At 51.6% G+C, this 19,940-nt stretch overlaps 1 protein-coding gene across 1 annotated transcript in view; it reads left to right on the top strand.

Moving 5' to 3' along the window:
• The window catches only part of XYLT1 (xylosyltransferase 1), a 313,276-nt gene that overhangs the window by 169,543 nt on the left and 123,793 nt on the right, over nt 1–19,940 (top strand). Inside the window, exon 3 of the mRNA XM_012530405.2 lies at nt 3,780–4,290. Within this exon, the coding sequence (XP_012385859.2) occupies nt 3,780–4,290 (511 nt within the window). The remainder of the gene's footprint in view (nt 1–3,779; nt 4,291–19,940) is intronic.

Genomic DNA, 19,940 nt, shown 5'->3' with positions numbered 1-19,940 from the left:
CCCCAGGCCTCCTTGACCCATGTGGAGCTGGCCCACATGCAGTGCTAATGCACGCAAGGAGTGCCGTGCCATGCAGGGGTGTCCCCTGTGTAGGGGAGCCCCACGCGCAAGGAGTGCACCCCATAAGGAGAGCCTCCCAGCGCGAAAGAAAGTGCAGCCTGCCCAGGAGTGATGTCGCACACGGAGAGCTGACACAACAAGATGATGCAACAAAAAGAAACACAGATTCCCGTGCCGCTGACAACAACAGAAGCAGACAAAGAAGACGCAGCAAATAGACACAGAGAACAGACAACCAGGGTGGGGGGAAGGGGAGAGAAATAAATAAATCTTAAAAAAAAAAAGGGTGGTGTTATAATCGATGGAGGCCCTGCTCCTCATCCCCGATCAGCCAGAGGAATTCCCCCTTCTCTGACACTTTGTCGGCCAAGGGTAGAGGAAAACGACTGCAGTGTTTTCTGGGTCTGGTCTGCTCTGGTGCAGGTTTTCCAGAAAGGGGTGGAGAATTGTGAGCTTTTGAAATAGATGATTTGTGGAGGCTTTCTGCTCAGTGGCTGAATTTGTGGTCATCTGTTAATGAGGAAAGAGAAGAGCCCAAGAGTACTAGTTAGAATGTGTCTGATGAGAGAAGATGCAGATATCTGTAAGGGCAGAACCTCTCCTGCTTACTCCCTCCCTCTCGTTACTTCTAGAAAACGGATGAAGGGACAGAATTTAAATTTGTGTTCTTAGAAAAAGGGAGTCAGCGAACTGACTTTCTGTCTGTTCAAGGCAAAAATAAAAACTCTGGCTCTGGTGTCCGAGGACAGCTGGGAGGAGGAAAGCAGATCAGGTTAGCTCCTGTATTAATCAGGATGGGCTAGACCATGCTGCAGTAACGAAGACCCCCAAAAACTTGATGACTTAAAACAACAGTGGTTCATTTCTGCCCGTCGGGGTTTGGTGAGGTGTCTATTCCATGCTTGCCTCATCTCACGCAGGGACGCAGGCACCTTCACGGTCAGGAGGGTGGCTGGAATCCATCGCAGGGGGGAAGGGGAATGTGACAAATGATGTCCTAGCTCCAGTCTGCTTGTCTTGGCAATGGTGAGTTACTCAGCCCTACCTAACTTTTAGGGGGTGGGGACAGATCTTGCGCCCAGAAGGCAGGGACTTGAAATATTTCTGAATGGCCTAACTGAAGACCACTTCCCACCCCCCATCCAGCTCCATCCCACCGTGGACAAATATGACTAAAGAGGAGATGCCCTCTCTCCTCCCCCGTGGAGGAGGGGGAGCTAAGACCCTCCTGGATTTCCCTGTTGGCAGAACCAAAGAGGCACGACAGCAAGCTTGGGGATCAGAGAGACGCCAGTTCACTGCCTCCTCCAGGTGACCTGGGGCAAGTCTCTCCACGCCAAGCCTCCTTTGCCTCTTCTTTACGATGGGCAAATAGTGGTGCATGCGTGGGAAGTTACTCCTGAAGCTTGAGTGCAATACTGCCTGTGAGGGCTGAGCTGGTGCCCGACACGTACCGGTACCTGGGGGACGTTCTGAGCACTAAGCCTTGGCGTCCTCTTCTTGTCCCACGGCGACGAGAGTACCTTCTTACAGGGCAGTTGTCGGCATCCAGTGAGTAATACCTGCGAATCACTCTGTGCCATACCCAGCTCTCGTGGTAAGTGCTCGGAAGCTGCGGCTGAGAGGCTGCTTGGGATTCTTCAAGGGCCTCTGGACACAAAGAAGGGATGGAGGAGCAGCAGCACGGGTCCGGGACCCCAGAGAGGGCTTCATCGCACGTCCCCGGGGGGAGGCAGGGCTCGCGCCGCATCGGGAGGGTCTCCTTCCGTCACAGATCAGGAGGTACTGCTGGGCCTCTTCGCGCCCCGTGGCAGTCTCCGCCTCTCCCGTCATGAGGCCTTTCTCGTTCCTTCGGCAGCAGCTTGCCAGCTTCCCCCCCCCCACCCCCACAGCTCCCGCCGCCTCCAGCGCCAGCCCCCGTGGCCCCTGCTTACTGTCCTCTGTCTGGGGCTCTGTGCCCAGCCGCCCCACCAGGGGACCCCTGTTCAGCCTGGTGATGGCTTTTCTGGAAGCCACATACCTGATGGGCTCAGCTGGGTGGAGGTGGTTGGGGTAGGGGGCGGATCTTATGTGCCAAGCCAGGAGGCTGAAGTGGGGCAGGGAAGGTGGGAAAGTGACGCGCGGGTTCTCGGAAGGAGACAGTGGAAGCGGCAGCCCGGACGCGGGGTCTGTGGGGGTCGAATCCCGCCCCCCTGCCGAACTACCTGTGTTACCTTGACAAGTCCCTTGTTAACTGATGATGTGTTAAGAGGCACATTTTAGCCCTCCTTAAAAAGCAGAACGAACAGGGACCTCCTCCCTGGGAATTGCTGCTCTTTGCCAAGGTGTTTCCATAGCAACAGGGGTAGATTTATGGAGCCAATTAGCCTTCACTTTGGCATCAGAGGTCCCGACAGGTGGCATGCTTTGGGGCAGCAGACACTCTGCCAGGTGAGAACCCTGGCAGAGGGCTCCAAGCTGAAGCAACGTGACCTTACCTTGAAATGGCCAGGACCCGCCTCCCCGTGGAGGAGCTGACTTTGGGGCACCTCCCTGGGAAAGATCCAAGCCCTACCCCAGCTGCAAACGTCAGGGGCCGAAGCTCAAGCCGATGAGTGCCGCAGGCGTGTCTCCTTACCGAGGCTCACGATAAGCTTGTTTCAGCAGAGGCTGTGTTCAGCCCCCCAGTCAAAACACAGGGATGTCTTTCCTGCAGAATGAGCAGTGGCTTGCTCTGATTTCTGCTATGGGCAGAGATAGATGAACAAGTCCTAAAGGCAATGGAGTATCTGTAATAGCCTTTCGATATTTTCTCCCTTTATAACTTTACCGTGGCATTTCCAGTCCTTAAAGAAACCCTCTCTCCTGGAATTGAGATGGGAAACTTAAACAAAATGTGTTTTTTGTTGTTGTTATTTTTTTTTTAAAGAACTTTTTATTTTGAAATAATTTCAGACTTACAGGGCAGTGAAAAATAGTAAAATACCAACACAGAGAATTCTAACGTATGCCCTACTCAGATAACCAGCTTTACCAACTTTTAACATGTGCCACATTTGTTATATCATTCTCTCTATATTTATCTGTCTAATTTGTCTCTCTGTCCTTCTTTCTGCCCATCTAAATCTATGCCTATGTCTCTATCCATATCTCTCTCTCTACCTATCTGTCCGTCTATCTAATCTGTCTGTTTTTCTAAACCTTTGCAAGTTGATTGCATACATCATCATCCTTAAAAAGTTAATTCTGGGAGTGGATGTGGGTTGAGTGGTTGCGTTTCTGCCTCCCACACGGAAGGCCCCAGGTTCAGTTCCCAGTGCCTCCTGAAGAAACAAAGCAAACAAGCAAAACAAAGGAAGAAACCAACTCAGGGCAGCCCATGTGGCTCACTGGTTGAGCGCCGGCTCCCACCATGAGGTACTGAGTTCAACCCCTGGCCTCCAGTACCTGGGGATTAAAAAAGTGAATTCCTATGTGTAAATTTCCTAAAAACAAGCATTTTCCCTTATGTAACCACATTCGGTACAGATACCAGGTTCAAGAAATGTAACGTTTATGTAAAGCGTAACCTTCTGTATTTGTTTTTCACTTGACCCAGTACTGCGCTTTGGGGCCTTTTCTCCATTCTTAGCCCCAGACCAGGATGAGAAGTTTAAGAAGGGGTGTGGCTCTCTGCCGGGCCCTCCTAATCGGCCTGATCAGTATTCAAGCTGTCTCTGTTTCCTTCCCCTCTTCTCCAGGATGGCTACTTCTCTCACCGGCCGAAAGAGAAAGTGCGAACTGACAGCAACAACGAGAACTCGGTCCCCAAAGATTTCGAGAACATCGACAACAGCAACTTCGCCCCCAGGTCTCAAAAGCAGAAGCCGCAGCCTGAGCTGGCAAAGAAGCCCCCAAGCAAACAGAAGGAGCTTTTGAAGAAGAAGCTGGAGCTGGAGGAGAAGGGGAAGGGCCGCTCCTTCCCGGGGAAAGGCGCCCCCGAGGTCTTGCCTCCAGGTGGGCGGGCCGCTGGGAACAGTAGCCGCTCGAAGGATGCGCCCAGACAAGCCCACGCCAGGAGAAGTGGAGGCAGCTCCCCCGAGATCAAGTACGACCAGCCCCCCCGGTGCGACATCTCGGGCAAGGAGGCCATCTCCGCCCTGTCCCGCTCCAAGTCCAAGCACTGTCGCCAGGAGATCGCGGAGACCTACTGCCGCCACAAGCTGGGGCTGCTGATGCCAGAGAAGGTGACTCGGCTCTGTCCCCTCGAGGGTAAGTCCCAGCCCCTGCCCAACCCCCTGCCGCTCACGTTCTCGGACTTGGTTTTTCAGACCCCAAATCGGGACACAAGATCTGATTTCTTTCACCACTCCCTGATCTGGGAAGTCTTGTGTAAGAAAGGTTTCACTTAAGTACAAAAAAGGAAATTGCCATTCGTTATAGCTTTAATCAAGTGCCGATAGGCACAGGCTAAAACTACAAGGAAAGCAGGGCTGATGTGAACATTTCAGGGTGCGGATGACTGTCCTGGTGTGGGGTGCTGTCGGCACAGGATATTGGGGTTAGAATCGACATGGACGTTTTAGTAATAATTGAATAGGATTTGAAAGGTTTCTACTTGATTGCGTTGACCTTTGGAGGGTCTATGAAAAACAGCCTTCCCATTTTCCTCCATCTAAAATTCCTTCCTCCCTCCCTTCCTTCCAACTTCTGTCCCTCCCTCTCTTCTCTCCTTCTTTCCTTCCTCCTCCTCTCCCTTCCCCCTCCCTCCCTCTCTCCTCCTTCCCTCCCTCCTTCTCTTCTTTCTTCCTTCTGTCCCTCCCTCCCTCCTGCCCTGTGCTGCACACTCTTCTATATGTTGATGATCCAGGAATAAATCAGACCTCCCCATGATGCAGTGAGAGATCAGGGCTATCCTAGAAGAAAAAGGGATATAACGTAAGGATGGGGTGGGATGATTGGGGAATATAATGGAGGAATCACAGGCAGAGTGGAGAGGGCTCCCAGAAGGTGGAGGAACCGGCTCCCAGCAGGTGGGTATCCCTTGCATTTCTCTGCACCTGGAACCCCGCCATCGCGATGTCCTTCCTGGGGGGGGGGTCTGACGGCTGTGGGGGGCTGCCGCAGAGGCTTTCTTGGAGCACACGCTCTCTGCTGGCCCTGTGCTGGCGCATTACCCTCTGGGGTTGGCCCTATTGTCAGGAGCCGGATTTTTCTGCCATGAGAGTGGGGACATGTCACTCCCGAGGTCCTGCCGCTGGTAAGTGGCCTTGCTGACCAACAGGTGGAGCCACCCTGAGATGGACACGTGCCACCCTGGGTTAAATCTGTTTCTTAAGATCTTCGCCCACCTTGCCTCTGTTGTAAAAAAATGTTTTGTGCCTAAAAGTTTCAAACATACCCCACAGTAGGGAGAGGCCTCACGAACTCATCGTCCGCCTACAGCAGCTATCAACTTGTGGTCACTAGCTTACTCGGTGAATCCTTTTCCACTTTCTATTTCCTCAGAGAAGATCTTACATCTCCAGCAGCTCATGAATTCGTTTGCGCAGTGGTTTTCTCCGTGAGGAGGGCGACAGTGTCCGGATGTGCACTGTTAGGAAGAAGAGAGAATCGGTGCAAATAGGAGAGAGCAGAGAGGGATGCATTTGAAATAGAGTGGCGAGGATTTAAGTTCGAGATCAGCCACTGATTAACACAGAACATCTTTTCCTCTCTCTAGTCCTCACTTCCTTCTCTGTCCAGGGGTGGCCCACCTCCAATCCACAAAGGACCTTTCCCTGTCCTTTCCCCTTGCGTCCTCTGTGCTCTTGATCACCCTTGTTGTCATTTTGCTGCGATGCATGGCGTGCCTGCCTGTCTCTTACTGGGTGGCCAAGGGGTCAAAAACCTACCTGTTCCTTCTAAATTCACATACCAACAAACACTTTAGTTTGCTCCCAGATGAGGAGAAAAGACTCCCCAAATCATCTTACGCCAACTCTAAGGCGACCCGTAACTCTTGGAAATAGACAGGCCTAGATGTAGGCAGTGGGGCCCTCGGGGCCAGCGTGTAGTGCAGGAACGTGCTGCCTCAGAGTCATTGGGTCCTCCTCAGTGTAGCCTGAGGCTCCCCAGCCGGGAAGGTGTCTAGACAGTAGCTCAGAGACTCAAGAGACCTGCAGAACCAGGAGCTCCCCAGATACTGGCGAATTCGAGGGCAAGGCTTTGCCTCGCGGCCTCCTGACATCAAGCAGATTCTCAGTTGCCCCATCTGCCTGGATGCAGAAGGGGCATGCACCCTGAGAATTGGCCCCAAGGCCCGAGGGACAGGAAAGACCCCTAGCAAAATTTTAATTGCGTTTGCTCAATCAACAGAGAAGAATGTGAGGCCCAGAGAGGCAGGGAGACTTATCCAAGGTCACCCTGTTAACTAGAGGCTCAACGCGAGCTAAAATCCAGGCCTTTTCATTTCAAATGCATGCTTCTCTATTTGCTCCTGATGACAGATGGAAGTTTTGGATCAGGTAGGAAGTGATCACAAAGTCTAAAAGCATAGCAAGAGGGCTGGATGGAAGGACACCCAGCAGAGTGTGCGGGGCAACTTTAACTTTTTTTTTTTTAAGATTGATTGGTTGATTGATTGATTGATTTCTCTCCCCTTTCCCCCTTCCCTGCCCCAGTTGTCTGCTCTCTGTCCATTCGCTGTGTGTTCTTCTGTGACCGCTTCTATCCTTATCAGCGGCACGGGAATCTGTGTTTCTTTTTGTTGTGTCATCTTGTTGTGTCAGCTCTCCATGTGTGCAGTGCCACTCCAGGGCAGGCTGCACTCTCTTTGGCGCTGGGCGGTTCTCCTTACAGGGCGCATTCCTTGTGCGTGGGGCTCCCCTATGTGGGGACACCCCTGCGTGGCAGGGCACTCCTTGTGCACATCAGCACTGCGCATGGGCCAACTCCACACGGGTCAGGGAGGCCCAGGGTTTGAACTGCGGACCTCCCATGTGGTAGACGGACTCCCTAACCACTGGGCCAAGTCTGCTTCCCACTTTAACTTTTTATTCAAGTTATTCTGGATTTTTTGTTTTAGTTTTTTTTTTTTTTAAAGATTTATTTATTTTATTTCCCCCCTGCCCTGGTTGTCTGTTCTCTGTGTCTGTTTGCTGCATCTTCTTCTTTGTCCACTTGTTGTCAGCGGCAGGGGAATCTGTGTTTCTTTTTGTTGCGTCATCTTGTGTGTCAGCTCTCTGTGTGGGCGGCGCCATTCTTAGCAAACATGAATCTCTACAATACGTCCTTTTAAAATTCTTTTAAAAATGGAAAGGTTCTCGTCTCCCTTGCAGTTTAACCCTTGTCTAAGCAGTCCGGGGGATCCCCGTCTAGATCTTGATTGGAGTTGGACAGTAGCATGGAAGAGTAATTAAGCAGAGTGAAGCATTTTCAAAATCCCCAGTGAAATGGCACCTGGCAGACTAGGAGGGAGGTCCGAGTTGAATACCCTTTCATCAGAGTAATCCTGGGCACCTACTGTCTGCCAGGGCTTAGCATGCCCTTTCTTAAAGGACCAGAGAGCAGCCACGTCAGGCTTCGTGGGCCCGAGTCCCTGTGACTGCGGTCGGCTCTGCAGTCCTAGCACAGAACAGCCGTTGACAGTCCATGCACAAGTCCTCTTGATTGTGTTCCGTTAAAACTGAATTTATGAAAATAGGCGGCGGGCTGGAGTTAGCCTCCGGCCCTGGCTTGCCGACCTCTGCTATGAACTAATAGTATATTCTAGTCGAGACAATTGGTGTGCCTTATCCCATGGACTCCTCTCACCAGCCCCGTGAGGTGGGGCCGCTGTGGGCCCATTTCAGAGATGGGGGAATTGAGGCTCAAAGAGGTTTCGTGATTGGCCAGAGGTACGTGGCCAGTAGAGAGAGCTTTTCAGACTCTGGCTACAGAGCCTGCCTCCTTTCCTGTTAAGTCTGTACCTCTTGAGAAGGCAAAAGGCTCCACTATACTCTGTCAGACCCAAGTCGTGTCTTTCTGTCTGTAGGCTGTGTCCCTCTGTCTGGCTGTCTGTCTTACTGTCGTATAGTTGGAAGGGAGAAGGGCAGGCCTTGCTGAGGGAGATGGAAACCGATGTTGCTGGTGGTTAACAGCATGGCTGTGGAGCCAGACCACTTGGGTTCAAACCCACATCTCCCTGAGCAAGCTGTGGGGCTTTGGGCACATGGCTTGACCTCTCTGAGCCTCTGTTTCTTTATCTCTTAAGGGGAGCTGAGCATAATCACCTCTCTCAGAAGGTTCATGAGGACTGAATACTGAACACAGAACATGGTTAAAACTCTGCATTATGTCAGTATTTGCTATTATGACTGCCCTACCACCATGCAAACAGAAAAGTAATTAATTAATTAAAATCTCATCACCTGGGGCCAGGCGTTCCCAAGCGTCTCCTGATCCTGCCGAGACACCTCCAATTGCAGTTTTCCAGTGTAATTTTGCTGGGGGTCTTTGAGACCTTGTTGCTATCAGCTAAGGTGGTGTCACCCTCCGGGGCTCTCTGAACTGGTTAATTCGATTGGCATTTAAGAGCCATTGCACACCCAGACCCGGCAATGCTTTAATTTGCTGCACCACAGCCTCCCCCTTTTGCAATAAATTTACTGTGAATAGACTAATTGCAAAATAACCCTAATTGGGTAGTTATCAATGAACAACTTCCCGTGGAACAAAACGGCTTACAATTAATAGCATTTAAGCCATAAACTATTCTTCTGCAGAAAGCTAAGATGTAATTACACCCCATACGGAGATTGTATTCCCTCTCTGGAAACCATGACACCCGGATTTTCCTCTGCTTAGGAGGGATTTCAGCTTCAGCCCAGTGGCCCTTTTCTTTTCTGCTAAATGAGGAGTCAGAGGCGGGGAGAGGAGGGGCATTTAATGGGTGTGTAAGCATGCATATATGTTATGCATGCCCACACATGCACAGATGTACACCCTGTGTTTGCCAGTTGCTGAACTTGGCATCACCAAAACGTCAGCCACTATTACGCCAGAGGTTGAGGATCATTACAGAAATATCCCTCGTGGCTGAGGCAAGGGAGGGCTTTTGAAGGTGAACTCCTCTACAGAGCTTCTGCCCCTCCTGCCCTCCGTCCCTGCCTGTCCCCTCACCCCAGCACCACTCAGGGAAAAGGTAGCATCGAGAAGCCCAGGAGGTGTTTGCTTTCTGGGGAGAAGAGGGCCCGTCCCGTGCCCTTGTGAGTTGTCTGCATCCCGTTGGCACCCGGAGGAGAGCAGTTTGGAAGGAGGTGAGAGGAAGCCACATGCTTCGTCCCATCTCACAAGCCCTGTTTTCATCAGGAAAGCAGGGAGCTGCGGGGAAACCTAACACCTGCTCCGGGAGCGGCCTCAGAGAGGCTTATTTCTGAGCTCACGGGGCCTCCATGTCCCCGTCTTTAAAATGGGGACAAGCTCTCACCCCCCACCCTCACAGCATTGCCGGCTGAAATGAGGGCGTGCTTGTCAAGTCCGTCCCCACGGTTAGCAGCGTGATTGCAGTAGTGGTAGAAGCGACCGGGGCGTGGAGAGGAGAGCAGGGTGAGGGGGCTGCCTCGATGGGGTGCCCCCGTGGTCCTCAGACGTGGCCCCTCTCCTCAGGACATTCTCGCGTGCTCTTCCCCACCCCCTCTGCCTTCTTTCCCTGACCCCACCACCACCCTGCCTTGCTTGGCTCTGCCCTCTCTTCCCTCTCCAGACCTCAGCCTCAGTGCCACATCCTCAGGAAAGCCTTTCCAGAGCACCCCCTTCTCCAGAAGCCCTGCCGCAGGGGACACCCCAGCCCTGGAGGGGGAGCTCACCTTCTCCCCTCCCGTAGTCAAAACGTCTTTCCCAATAAAGACTGTGCAACCCGCCAGCTGCGAGGCACATGCTGCCTTTCCTGCCCCTTTACATTTGGATCAACTCAGGGTCGAGAAGCCCCTCCAGCGGCTCTCATGACCAACCGCCACACCCTCCACAGGCCGTCCCAGCTGCTCCTGCCCTTCCCAGCCTCTCGCTGCGCCAGGTAAAGCCGGGGAAGCAGTGCTCTGAGTGGTTGGCAGGTCTACATCCTGTATGTCCAGGTGAAGAAGCAAGAGGTGGACCATGTAGGAAGGCCAGGGGAGGCCATCAGCGGGGACTGGGGGGGCGGGTGGCCGCTTTTGTAGGCACTTGGGACCCGTGCAGCCAAGTGCAGACAGAGGCTCCCCAGTGAGTGACGAGCGAGGAACGCCTCCTGTGCCCTGCATCTGCCGCCCGGCTGCAGGATGGCAAGGACCGGCAGCGTTTGTCCTCGCCTGGGGAACCAAGTATCAGGAAAGTGCCAAGGGTTCCGGTGGAAGGACAGTTGTCCATGGACACCACAATCCTTCCTTACCCATCAGTCTTTGCCGGAGGCCAGGGGCGCTGGCTGAGTGGGTTTTTGGACAGGGGTGGTTATGGGAGAGGCTGGCAGACGCACCGCCAGCTGTGGAAGGCTGCACGGCCCCTCACCCCAGTGTAGCGGGGTGATGACGCCGTGTGGGGGAACGGCTTCCAGAAAGTGGGGCAGGCTGGTGTGGAGGGAAAATGGAGATGTGGGTGTCAGCCCAGCCTCTCTGAGTGCCCTGGGGCTTGTGCCTCAGTTTCCCCATCTGTCAGCTGGAGACACTGCTTTCTCCCAGGTCTTTTGCTGTTATCACCAGTGATGAGAAAATGAGGCAACTGCTGTGAAGGACTGATGGGGGTGGCGTGACAAAGCCTGGGTGGGGCCGATCTGCTTTCAGAAACGCCAGTTTGCAGAAGATACAGTCAGATCCCGGTTTGTCTCCTGCCGAGGATGACACTGGAAAGAGGGGGGCCTGTAAAGATTCAGTGGGGTTTGATGCAGCCCTCCTCCAGGGTGTTCCTTGGGCTTCCTGGGAAGGGGAAGGAGGCTGTGAAAAGTTCAGAAAAAATCAGCAGGCCCCACGCATGGCTCATTCTCTGGGTACCAGGCAATGCTCACCGCCAGGACTTGGCACACATTTTCTGTAAAGACCCAGATAGCAGATATTTGAGGCTCTGCAGGCTGTACAGTATCTTTTGCAACAGAAAGCGTGAAAGCAGCCATAGACAATACTTAAAGGAATGTCCATAGTGCTTTGTTCTGATACAACTTTACCTAGGTTCATTAAAATGTGTATTTCCTATAATTTTTCCAAGTCATGAAATAGCCTTCTTTTAATTTTTTTCTAGCCATTTATAAAAGTGAACCCCCTTCTTAGCTTGTGAGTCATAAAAAAATAGGCAATGGGGAAGCAGACTTGGCCCAGTGGTTAGGGCATCCGTCTACCACACGGGAGGTCCGCAGTTCAAACCCCGGGCCTCCTTGACCCGTGTGGAGCTGGCCCACACACAGTGCTGATGCGCGCAAGGAGTGCCCTGCCATGCAGGGGTGTCCCCGCGTAGGGGAGCCCCACGCGCAAGGAGTGCTCCCCGTAAGGAGAGCCGCCCAGCGCAAAAGAAAGTGCAGCCTGCCCAGGAATGGTGCTGCACACATGGAGAACTGACACAACAAGATGACACAACGAAAAGAAACAGATTCCCATGCCGCTGCCAACAACAGAAGTGGACAAAGAACACACAGCAAAATAGAGAGAACAGACAACCCGGGGGGAAGGGAGAGAAATAAATAAAAATAATAAATAAATCTTTAAAAAAAAAAAAAATAGGCAATGGGCCAGATTTGATCCAGCAGCTTTCGTATGCTGACCCAGTTCTAGGAATTGGAAATATGGCAGACTCTACCCTGCACAACCATGGGGTGCTGTGTCCTTATCAGCGAGATGAATGGAGATCCCAGGGGGTCATCCAGTACGCTGGGCCTGTCCTCATGGAGCTTCTGTCCTTCATGATAGATGAAGAGACTTACAATCCAGTGTCCAGTTGAGATCGAAGCTTTGATGACAGATGAAACAGGGTAGAGCACGGGGCAGCGGGAGCTGCTGTGGGTAGTAGCCAGGGAAGTCCTCTCTGGGGAACAGAGATCTGAGAGGAGCAAGGGGGCGGATCATGGGAATGTCTTGGGGAAGAGGGAACAGCCTGGGAAAAATTCTTAGGGCAGGAGGCTCTCTAGCATCTTCGGAAGCTTCCAGAAGTGGTGAGAAGGCTAGTGTGACGAGCAGAGGGAGCACTGAGGAGAGTGGAGGGAGAAGGAGTCAGATCCGGTGGGGTCAGGCAGGCCACTGCACGGAGGTTGGGTGTTTTTGGTTTTGTTTTTTGTTTCTTTTTGGGCTTTTTTTCTTTATTTTTTTTAAATGTACACTGAAAAAATATGAGGTCTCCATATACCCCCACCCCATCCACGCCACCCCTCCCACATTAACAAACTCTTCCATCATTGTGGCACATCCACTGCACCCGGGGAATACATTCAGGAGCACTGCTGCAGCACATGGACAGTGGTCCACATTGTAGTCCACACTCTCCCCCAGTCCACCCAGTGGGCCACGACGGGATACACCATGTTCAGCATCCGTCCCTGCAGCACCACCTAGGACAACTCCAAATTCCTGAAAATGCCCCCACACCATATCTCTTCTTCCCTCTCCCGACCATAAGCAGCCACCGTGGCCACCCTCTCCACATCACTGCTACAATTTCTTCCCTTACTAATCACAGTATTTCCCCAGCAGAACACCAGTAAGTCCACTCTAATCCATACTCTTTTCCTCCATCTTGTGGTCCTGGGGTGGTTATGTCCAGTCCCCCTCTACATCAAGAGGGGGTTTAGATTCGACATGGATGATGGATGCTATTCTCCTGCTTGCAGCTGTAGGCGCTCTTGGCTCCCTGGTGTGGTGGTTGACCCTCTACACCTCCCTGTCAGCTAGCCAGGGTAAGTCCAAGAAACCAGAGGGTAGAAGCTGCAAGTCTGCTGAGGCCCAGGGCCTGGCCATCACATGGACAGTTCAGAGATTCAGGTCTCCTGAGTATACATCAACCCAAACCCCAACCACAGGTCCGGTAAAAGTAACAGAAGAGGCATGTGTAGAAAGGTCACATCTGAGTCCAACTCCATCACACTCAGGAACACGAACTCCAAAGTAGGGCCAACTGACATGGTCCTGAACTCCAGAGCCATCTGCCTTGACCGTAGAACCTGTGGATGTTGTTTTAAATGAGATATGTGCCACTGGAGGGATTGTAAATGTTGTCACATGGTCTGGTTTAGCTTTCAGGAAGAAGCAGAAATGGGGATACTGGGCAGGTTCCTGCAGTGGTCCCAGGGAGAGGAGATGGCAACAGTGAGAAGCAGGCAGATTCAGGCTCTGTGTAGGGCAGAGGCACTGGGATTGGCCAGTAGACAGGATGGGGGTGACATGAACACCAGTTCATCTGGGTTCATGGTTTTGTCTTCGACACAAAGACCACTCAAGCCTGATTTGGGGGCAAACATTTATTGAGCCTTTACTATGTACCATGGCCACCTCCCATGGGAGGGGAGTCCCAGCAGACCCCCTGAGCTTTGCCTTTCCCTTCATAAAGCCACCACCCACAAGGCTTTTTAGAAAGTCAAATAGGCAGTTATGGGAAATATCATAAAATGCCCCCTTCACCTCCTCCCACCTCCGCCTCCGCCCCCTTCCCTTTCTCCCAGGGAGGTTCTGCTGCAGATTCTGCCATTCGTTCCAAGACTTGTCATTAGGGTGGGTCTGTTCCAGAACTGCCAGCCAGAAAGCGAAGCGAAAGGTTGTATGAGGAAGGACGAAGGAAACCCCCACTGGGGGAGCGGGATGGGCGCCCCCCCCCCCCCGGTGCCATCCACACACGTTTTGGGGCACTTCGGGTGTGAATAAGCACTTCCCAAGTGGAGTATGTTTGACGAGAGGATCAGGATTAGATGGATTTTTCCCTGTTCTCATGTTCTCACAATGACTTCTGCAGACGAGGGGATTTGGGAGCGTGTTCGTAACCCCGCATTTGTGGACCGCTGCTCCGAGCCGCTCGCCGGAGAGCCTGACTAATCGGCTTCCCTTTTGTTTGAGGATGGAAGAAGGCTTTTGGAAAAGGGGGCACTAAAGTTGGCAGGTTTCTTTTTAAGAAATGGGAGCAGATTCGAGGATTATCTTAGCACCTGGCCCCATCTTGGACGCTCAGGGCATATCCATTGCTTGATGAGTGAGTGAATCCCTGCTGTGACATCCTTCTTGCTTTTTCACAGCTCAGTGAGAATTTAGGAGAATTCCTGGAGTGCCCATGGAAACTTGTCCTAAACGTGTACACCATTCTTCCCATTAGCCTTCTTAAATACAATTCACTGGCTTCATTCATTCAACGAATGTTGTACCTATATCAGGCATAGTGCTAAATATTGGGATGTGATGAAAAGAGAGACAAGTTCACAGTTCGTGGGGGTAGCAGGGAGACAGGTAGCACCCAGGAAAGTCCATGGCCCGAAGTGCTTTATGCGTGGTGAAGGGAGAAAGCAAGGAAGTCAGGGGGACCGACCTGGGGTTAAACTATCTTTGAATGACCCATGTGCAGCAATGGAGAAAACGTACTTGGAGATAGATTTGATCTCATTGTAGAAGAATTTGAGCTGCCCCCAAATGGCACAGTTCCCAATCTTTGGAGCTAGTGAGTTTGTCCATTTATTCTTTCTTTCAACTAATATTTTCTTGAGCGCCTTCTGTGGGCCAGGCACTGTTTTAGGTGCTGGGGAAATGGCAGTGAACAAAACAAAACTAATTGACTTCACGGAGTTTATGTTCTAGAGGGGGAAGATAGACAATTGATCCAAAAATAGTAAAATACTATTGTGATAAGTGCACTGGGAAAAGAGGAAGCCAGGAGAGGGCCGTGGAGGGCTGGGAGGAAGATGTTGCCTCGCAGGGTGTTGGGGTGTGATGGGGAGCAGCTCGGAGGCCAAGCAGCTGGAGCAGGAGATGGGGCAGACCGGGCCACCCTTGGGGACCAGTCGAAATCTGGCTTTTATCCAAAGGGAGGTGAAGGAGCCCCTGGAGGGTTTTGAGCAGTGGAGGGACCTGATCTGATGTGTGTCACAGGATGGTGTTGGCTGCTGGTTGGCCGTGGGCAGTAGGGGCGAGGGTGGAAGCAGGGAGAGCAGTTAGGAGACTACTGGAACCTGTGGGGGGCACGGGCGAGGGGGGCAGTAGAGCGGGTGGCTCTATTTCCTGTAGTGTCGTTGGTGCCTGCTGTCAGGTGGCACGTAGCCCGTGAAGCCAGAGCCCTCTGCTGTTGGCTCTCTGTGCCCCAGAGCTGACCTTCTGAGGTGAGGGCTCTGACCTACCCACCTCTGGCCTTTGTGTCCAGACCCTCAGGCAGCACTGGAGGAAAAGGCAGCATAGTTTGTAGCTCCCCGAGACCTGTGTGCCTGAAGCGATGGGATGGAACGGTTTGGAGGTTCTCCAGCGGGGGTGTCCTGGGCTCAGCCACCCACTGGAGGCTGGAAAATACCTGTCGCCAGCTCCCACCAACATTCAATTCATTCAGCAGTCATGCCTTGAGCACCCTCCGTCTGTTCCGGGCACTCTGCTAGGTTTGGGGGATTCTTTTGGGGGGAAACTAGACAGAATCCCTGTCCCCTTGGAGCTTCTTACCTATTAAGGGTAGGAAGGCAGGCGCATAAACCAAATGATCACAAAAAGAAAGAGTGATCACTGCTACTGTGGAAACACATCGTTGTGTTTGACCCTGAGCTGAGATCTGGGAGGACAGTAGGAGTTAAGGTGGGGGGTGCTCCAGACCTAAGGGTTTATCATGTGCAAAGGCCCTGAGGTGGCAAGAGGCATAGAGAGTTTGAGGAACTGGACAGACCTCAAGTGGACCAGCCTGTCCTCTTCCCAGCCAGATTCTACTTGCTAAAATCCGTGCGTGTAGATCATCAGTGTCTTTGTCTTGTGGGAGAAGAATGGAGCAGGGGTGTCCCCTGCACCAAACCGAGGCCCCTGGAGAACAGAGGGAAGATCAGCCGTCATGACAGCCAAGACTGGCCACAGGCCCCATGGCCTCCCTCCAGGCCATGCTTCTTCCACCATCGGGCCCTGACCATGGGGTCCTCTGGGGTCAGGGAAAAGCCCTCCAGGCCTTGGTGTGGAGTCAGGCTGCACACCTTGGGAAGGCACGGCCTCCTGTGGGACAGACCATTGTCATCTTGACATCCAGGCCCTGGGAAGAATGCAGTGCCCCCGGCCCCTTGCCCCAGCCTTTCCCCTGACTTAGGCTTAGGTCTTGGGGGACCTGTGATCCCGCCTGCCCCTCGGTCAGCTGAAAAACCCTCGGGCCAGGTACTTGATGGCTGGGAGCCCCAGCTCTCACCTCTAAAACGGGTTTGCGTAGACACTGCCGCTGCCTTCCTCCGGATGCTGAAAGTATTTGTGAATCCTTTCATCATCCTGTTCATTCAGCCAGCCGGTATTTACCCGGCGCCTGCTGCAAATCAGTGACGGGCCATCTCTCTGCTGGCAGCTTGCTGTGGTTCCGGAAGCCTCCAAGGTAGGCCTAGTGGACCCGCTTCCAGGGTGGGGCTGAGCTGATGATGCTTTTCTCAGCCTCCACGACTTCTTGCCCATCAGCTGCCTGGACAAGGCAGGTATTTAAGCCCCAGAGACCAGCCCACAGACCCTTGCTTTGTGAGTAGTTTCTTCCCTGGGTGCAGCTGGTATGTGACACCCTCCCAGGGCTCGTCCTGCAGGAAGAGAGAGCCCAGACAAGGCGCGTTTAGAGACTCACTGATAAAATTGGCATCCCCCCACTGAAATGAGATGACTGGCCGGTGACCTGCTTTCTGCTTCTTTCCGTCCTCTCTCAGATAATCTGGTAGATAAGGGTTAAGCATTTTTGTCAAGGGTATTTCCTTCTGGAAGCCTCTGTGACTTCCTCTCCCCACACCTGCCTCCCCAAGTCTCTGTCAGATACCCTGACCATGGACCCCCAAATCACCTGGCTTGTCTCAGCTGGAGCCCATGTCCCACCTCACTGTACTTGCCCCCAAGGCCTCCGGGAGGGCCAGTCTTTGTGAGGGTGTTCCTGTTATAGCTCTGGCACCTAGCACGAGAGCTCACATGTGTTAGGCACTTCCTGAATGCCAGGCCCAGAGCTAAGCACTTTCCATACATTATCTCATTGTGCCTTGGAGAAAAGTGTGTTCCCTAACCCCATTTTATGGATGGGGAAACTGAGGCTAAGAGAGGCCAAGTAGCCTGCCTAGACTCAGACCCAGTTCTGTCTAACTTGAAAGCGCATATCTTAGCCTCTCTGCTATGGGGTGCCTTTAGTAAAGGTGAAATTAAAATTTGTCAAATGACTAATCTAGTTTCTCCAGGTATAAAGGGAAATGCACAGGAATGCTAGCTAAGGCCTTTCTCCAGCTGTTCATTACTCTTCTTGCCTGCAGCCAAAAAGCACGTGGGGCTGAGGTTTCTGAACAAGAACCTGTTAAATAATAATACTTAACTCTGAGAGAAGGATTGCCAAGTGCCAGGGATTCTTCTAAGCCCTTTAGCCCTATTAACTCATTCACTCCTTACAACAACTCTACTTGATATTCCAGGAAACTGAGGCACAGGGAGGGAGAGAACCTGCCTGCAACCACACAGTTCATCCATTGCCAACCTGGGCTCTTAGCTTAGAGACCTTGGTGCCAGAAACAGGTGCTTGACCGCTTTTGCCTGCTGCCTCTAGCAGCAGCTTTATTCTGGCCAAAGGGAGCCTTGTCCACCGTGGTTTTCTCACCAAGAAGGAGCAGGTTCTCTGCTTTTGGAGGGGGACTGAGCCTAACCAGGACCCTCATCCATACCCTCGGGTGAAAAGTAGCCCGCTGTGGTTGTGCGCCATTGTTTTGCCAGTCTCTAGTTGCCATGGTATATTTGTGTTAGTGTAAAAATGACAAAGCAATAATTTTTCATTGTATCCTTCAGTCACCCATGAGAGATTGGATTTAGGTCACAATTTATTACCCCGTGGAATTGAATCCAATTTTTAACACCATGTCAGCCATTCTGGTATTAGAGCCTTTTAATGGCTGTGAAATTTATACAGTGATAAAGTAATTTAAAACATATGTAGGAAGAGCATCAGGCAAATTGATGTGTATAGAACCCTGTGGTAAAAATTGAACAGGAGATAAACAGGGAAAATGGAGATTGATTAGCAGACGGTTGAAGTAAACTCTTAATGGCAAAATTAGTAAACTAATTTATTCTTCACCATTTTGAGGAGGGTTTATGTTGCCCTAAATCAGAATCAAGACTGAGCCACAAAGCACAAATTAATAGCTCACCTCGGAGAATGGCACAGATAAAGTGAAAAAACCTGTCTGAGGAACTGGGAGACTGCCAGCACATCCCTGCTAATGCTTCCAGCTACCCAAGTAGAAAGATGGGGAGAAGACAGGATAATGGGATGGAAAGCAGCATTTTTTTTTTCAATTTTTAAAACTTGCTCAAATAATGCATAAAGCAGGCTTGTTATGATTTCTTTCATTAACCGAGTAGTACTGTGTATGTTCTCATGAGCTTAAAAAACGGAAGCACTATGGGCAAAGTGGAAATCCAGCTTGACCAGTCCCCTCTCAGAGGTAACCGCTGTGAGCAGGTTTTTCATTTCAATCTATTTACCCAGTACAAGCAAAACTATAGTTTGGTTTCCTGATGAGAAATTCATATATTATATGAAACTGTTGGATAATGCTGAATCTTGCAAAAATAGAGGTTGGTTTTGTAATGGGGAATTCATAAATTATATAAAACGGATGTCTACTTCTTGGAACTTGATTTTTCTTTTTCAAGTTCTGGGACCTGTACCCACATCAGAAGATAGAGACCTGTATAATCCTTCTTAATGGTTGGCTGTTAGTCTGTAATATAGATACACTACCATGTAACTAGCCATTGCAAGGTCAATGGACATTTAGGTTTTTGCTCTTATAATCTAGGGTTTAGCAAACAGCCTTAGATAAGAGTTTCTTGTGGCCTTTTTCACCTTTTATTCCTGGAAAGAATTAAGTCCTACAGAATGTAAGGGGAGTACCTCTTTTCTCAGTCCTCCCAGGGATGGCACGTAGCTGGTACCATCTCGGTGCCTGGGGAGAAGTTAATTTATGACATGCAGTGGAAGACTCAACTCGTTAGGGCGTAATTCACTTGGGGAACCCCAGCTGAGACTGGCTGCCCGAGAAAAGGAAGTGGTGGGTCAAAAGGCCTGCCTGTTTTCAATTTTGATTGAAAGTGTCAAATTGCCCTTCAGACTGGCCATGCTCGTTATGACCATGCCTTCCTGTCCTGGGTCATTCACAAACAGGATATTAGAAGCTTCCCCACATCCTTGTTTTCCAAGTGGAGATTTGCTTTCTTCCCAGGAAAATGCATCAGGTTTCAGGTGGGTAACAGCTCTTAGTCCCTTATCTTCTGAGACCCCAGCATTCCTCTTCCATGACCAAGGATGGTGGTTTGCACATTTGAACCTCAGGAGAGCTCCTTAAAATAGATTCCAGGGCCTCACACCCAAAGATTCTGATCCAGGAGGTCTAAGTGGACCCACGAAGCGACATTTCTCTTGGGATGCTGCCTGAAAATGTCCCAGCTACCACCCCTTCCCTCCCAATTCTGCCATTCCACAGTCTGCTGCCCAGGAATTTCAAGGGGGTAGTTGTGCCCCCAGGGGGCATTTGGCAAGGTCTGGAAACATTGGTTGCCCCAGCTGGGGACAAGGATGCTGCTGGCATCTCGTGGGTAGAGGCCAGGGATTCTGTTCAGTGTCCTACAATAGCCAGGACAGCTCTGTCCACACCCTGCACACACACACACACACACACACACACACAGCCTTCCAGTCCCACAGGTCTACACAGTGGTACAGAGGTCAAGAAACCCCATTCCAGGTCGAACCAGGGTGGTGTGTCTGAGGCTGGGGCATCTGCCTCCCTGGGGGAG

The sequence above is a fragment of the Dasypus novemcinctus genome, chromosome 23 (genome assembly GCF_030445035.2).
Source record: "Dasypus novemcinctus isolate mDasNov1 chromosome 23, mDasNov1.1.hap2, whole genome shotgun sequence".
Taxonomy (NCBI): Eukaryota; Metazoa; Chordata; class Mammalia; order Cingulata; family Dasypodidae; genus Dasypus; species Dasypus novemcinctus.
This window is presented reverse-complemented; position numbering and strand designations above follow the sequence as displayed.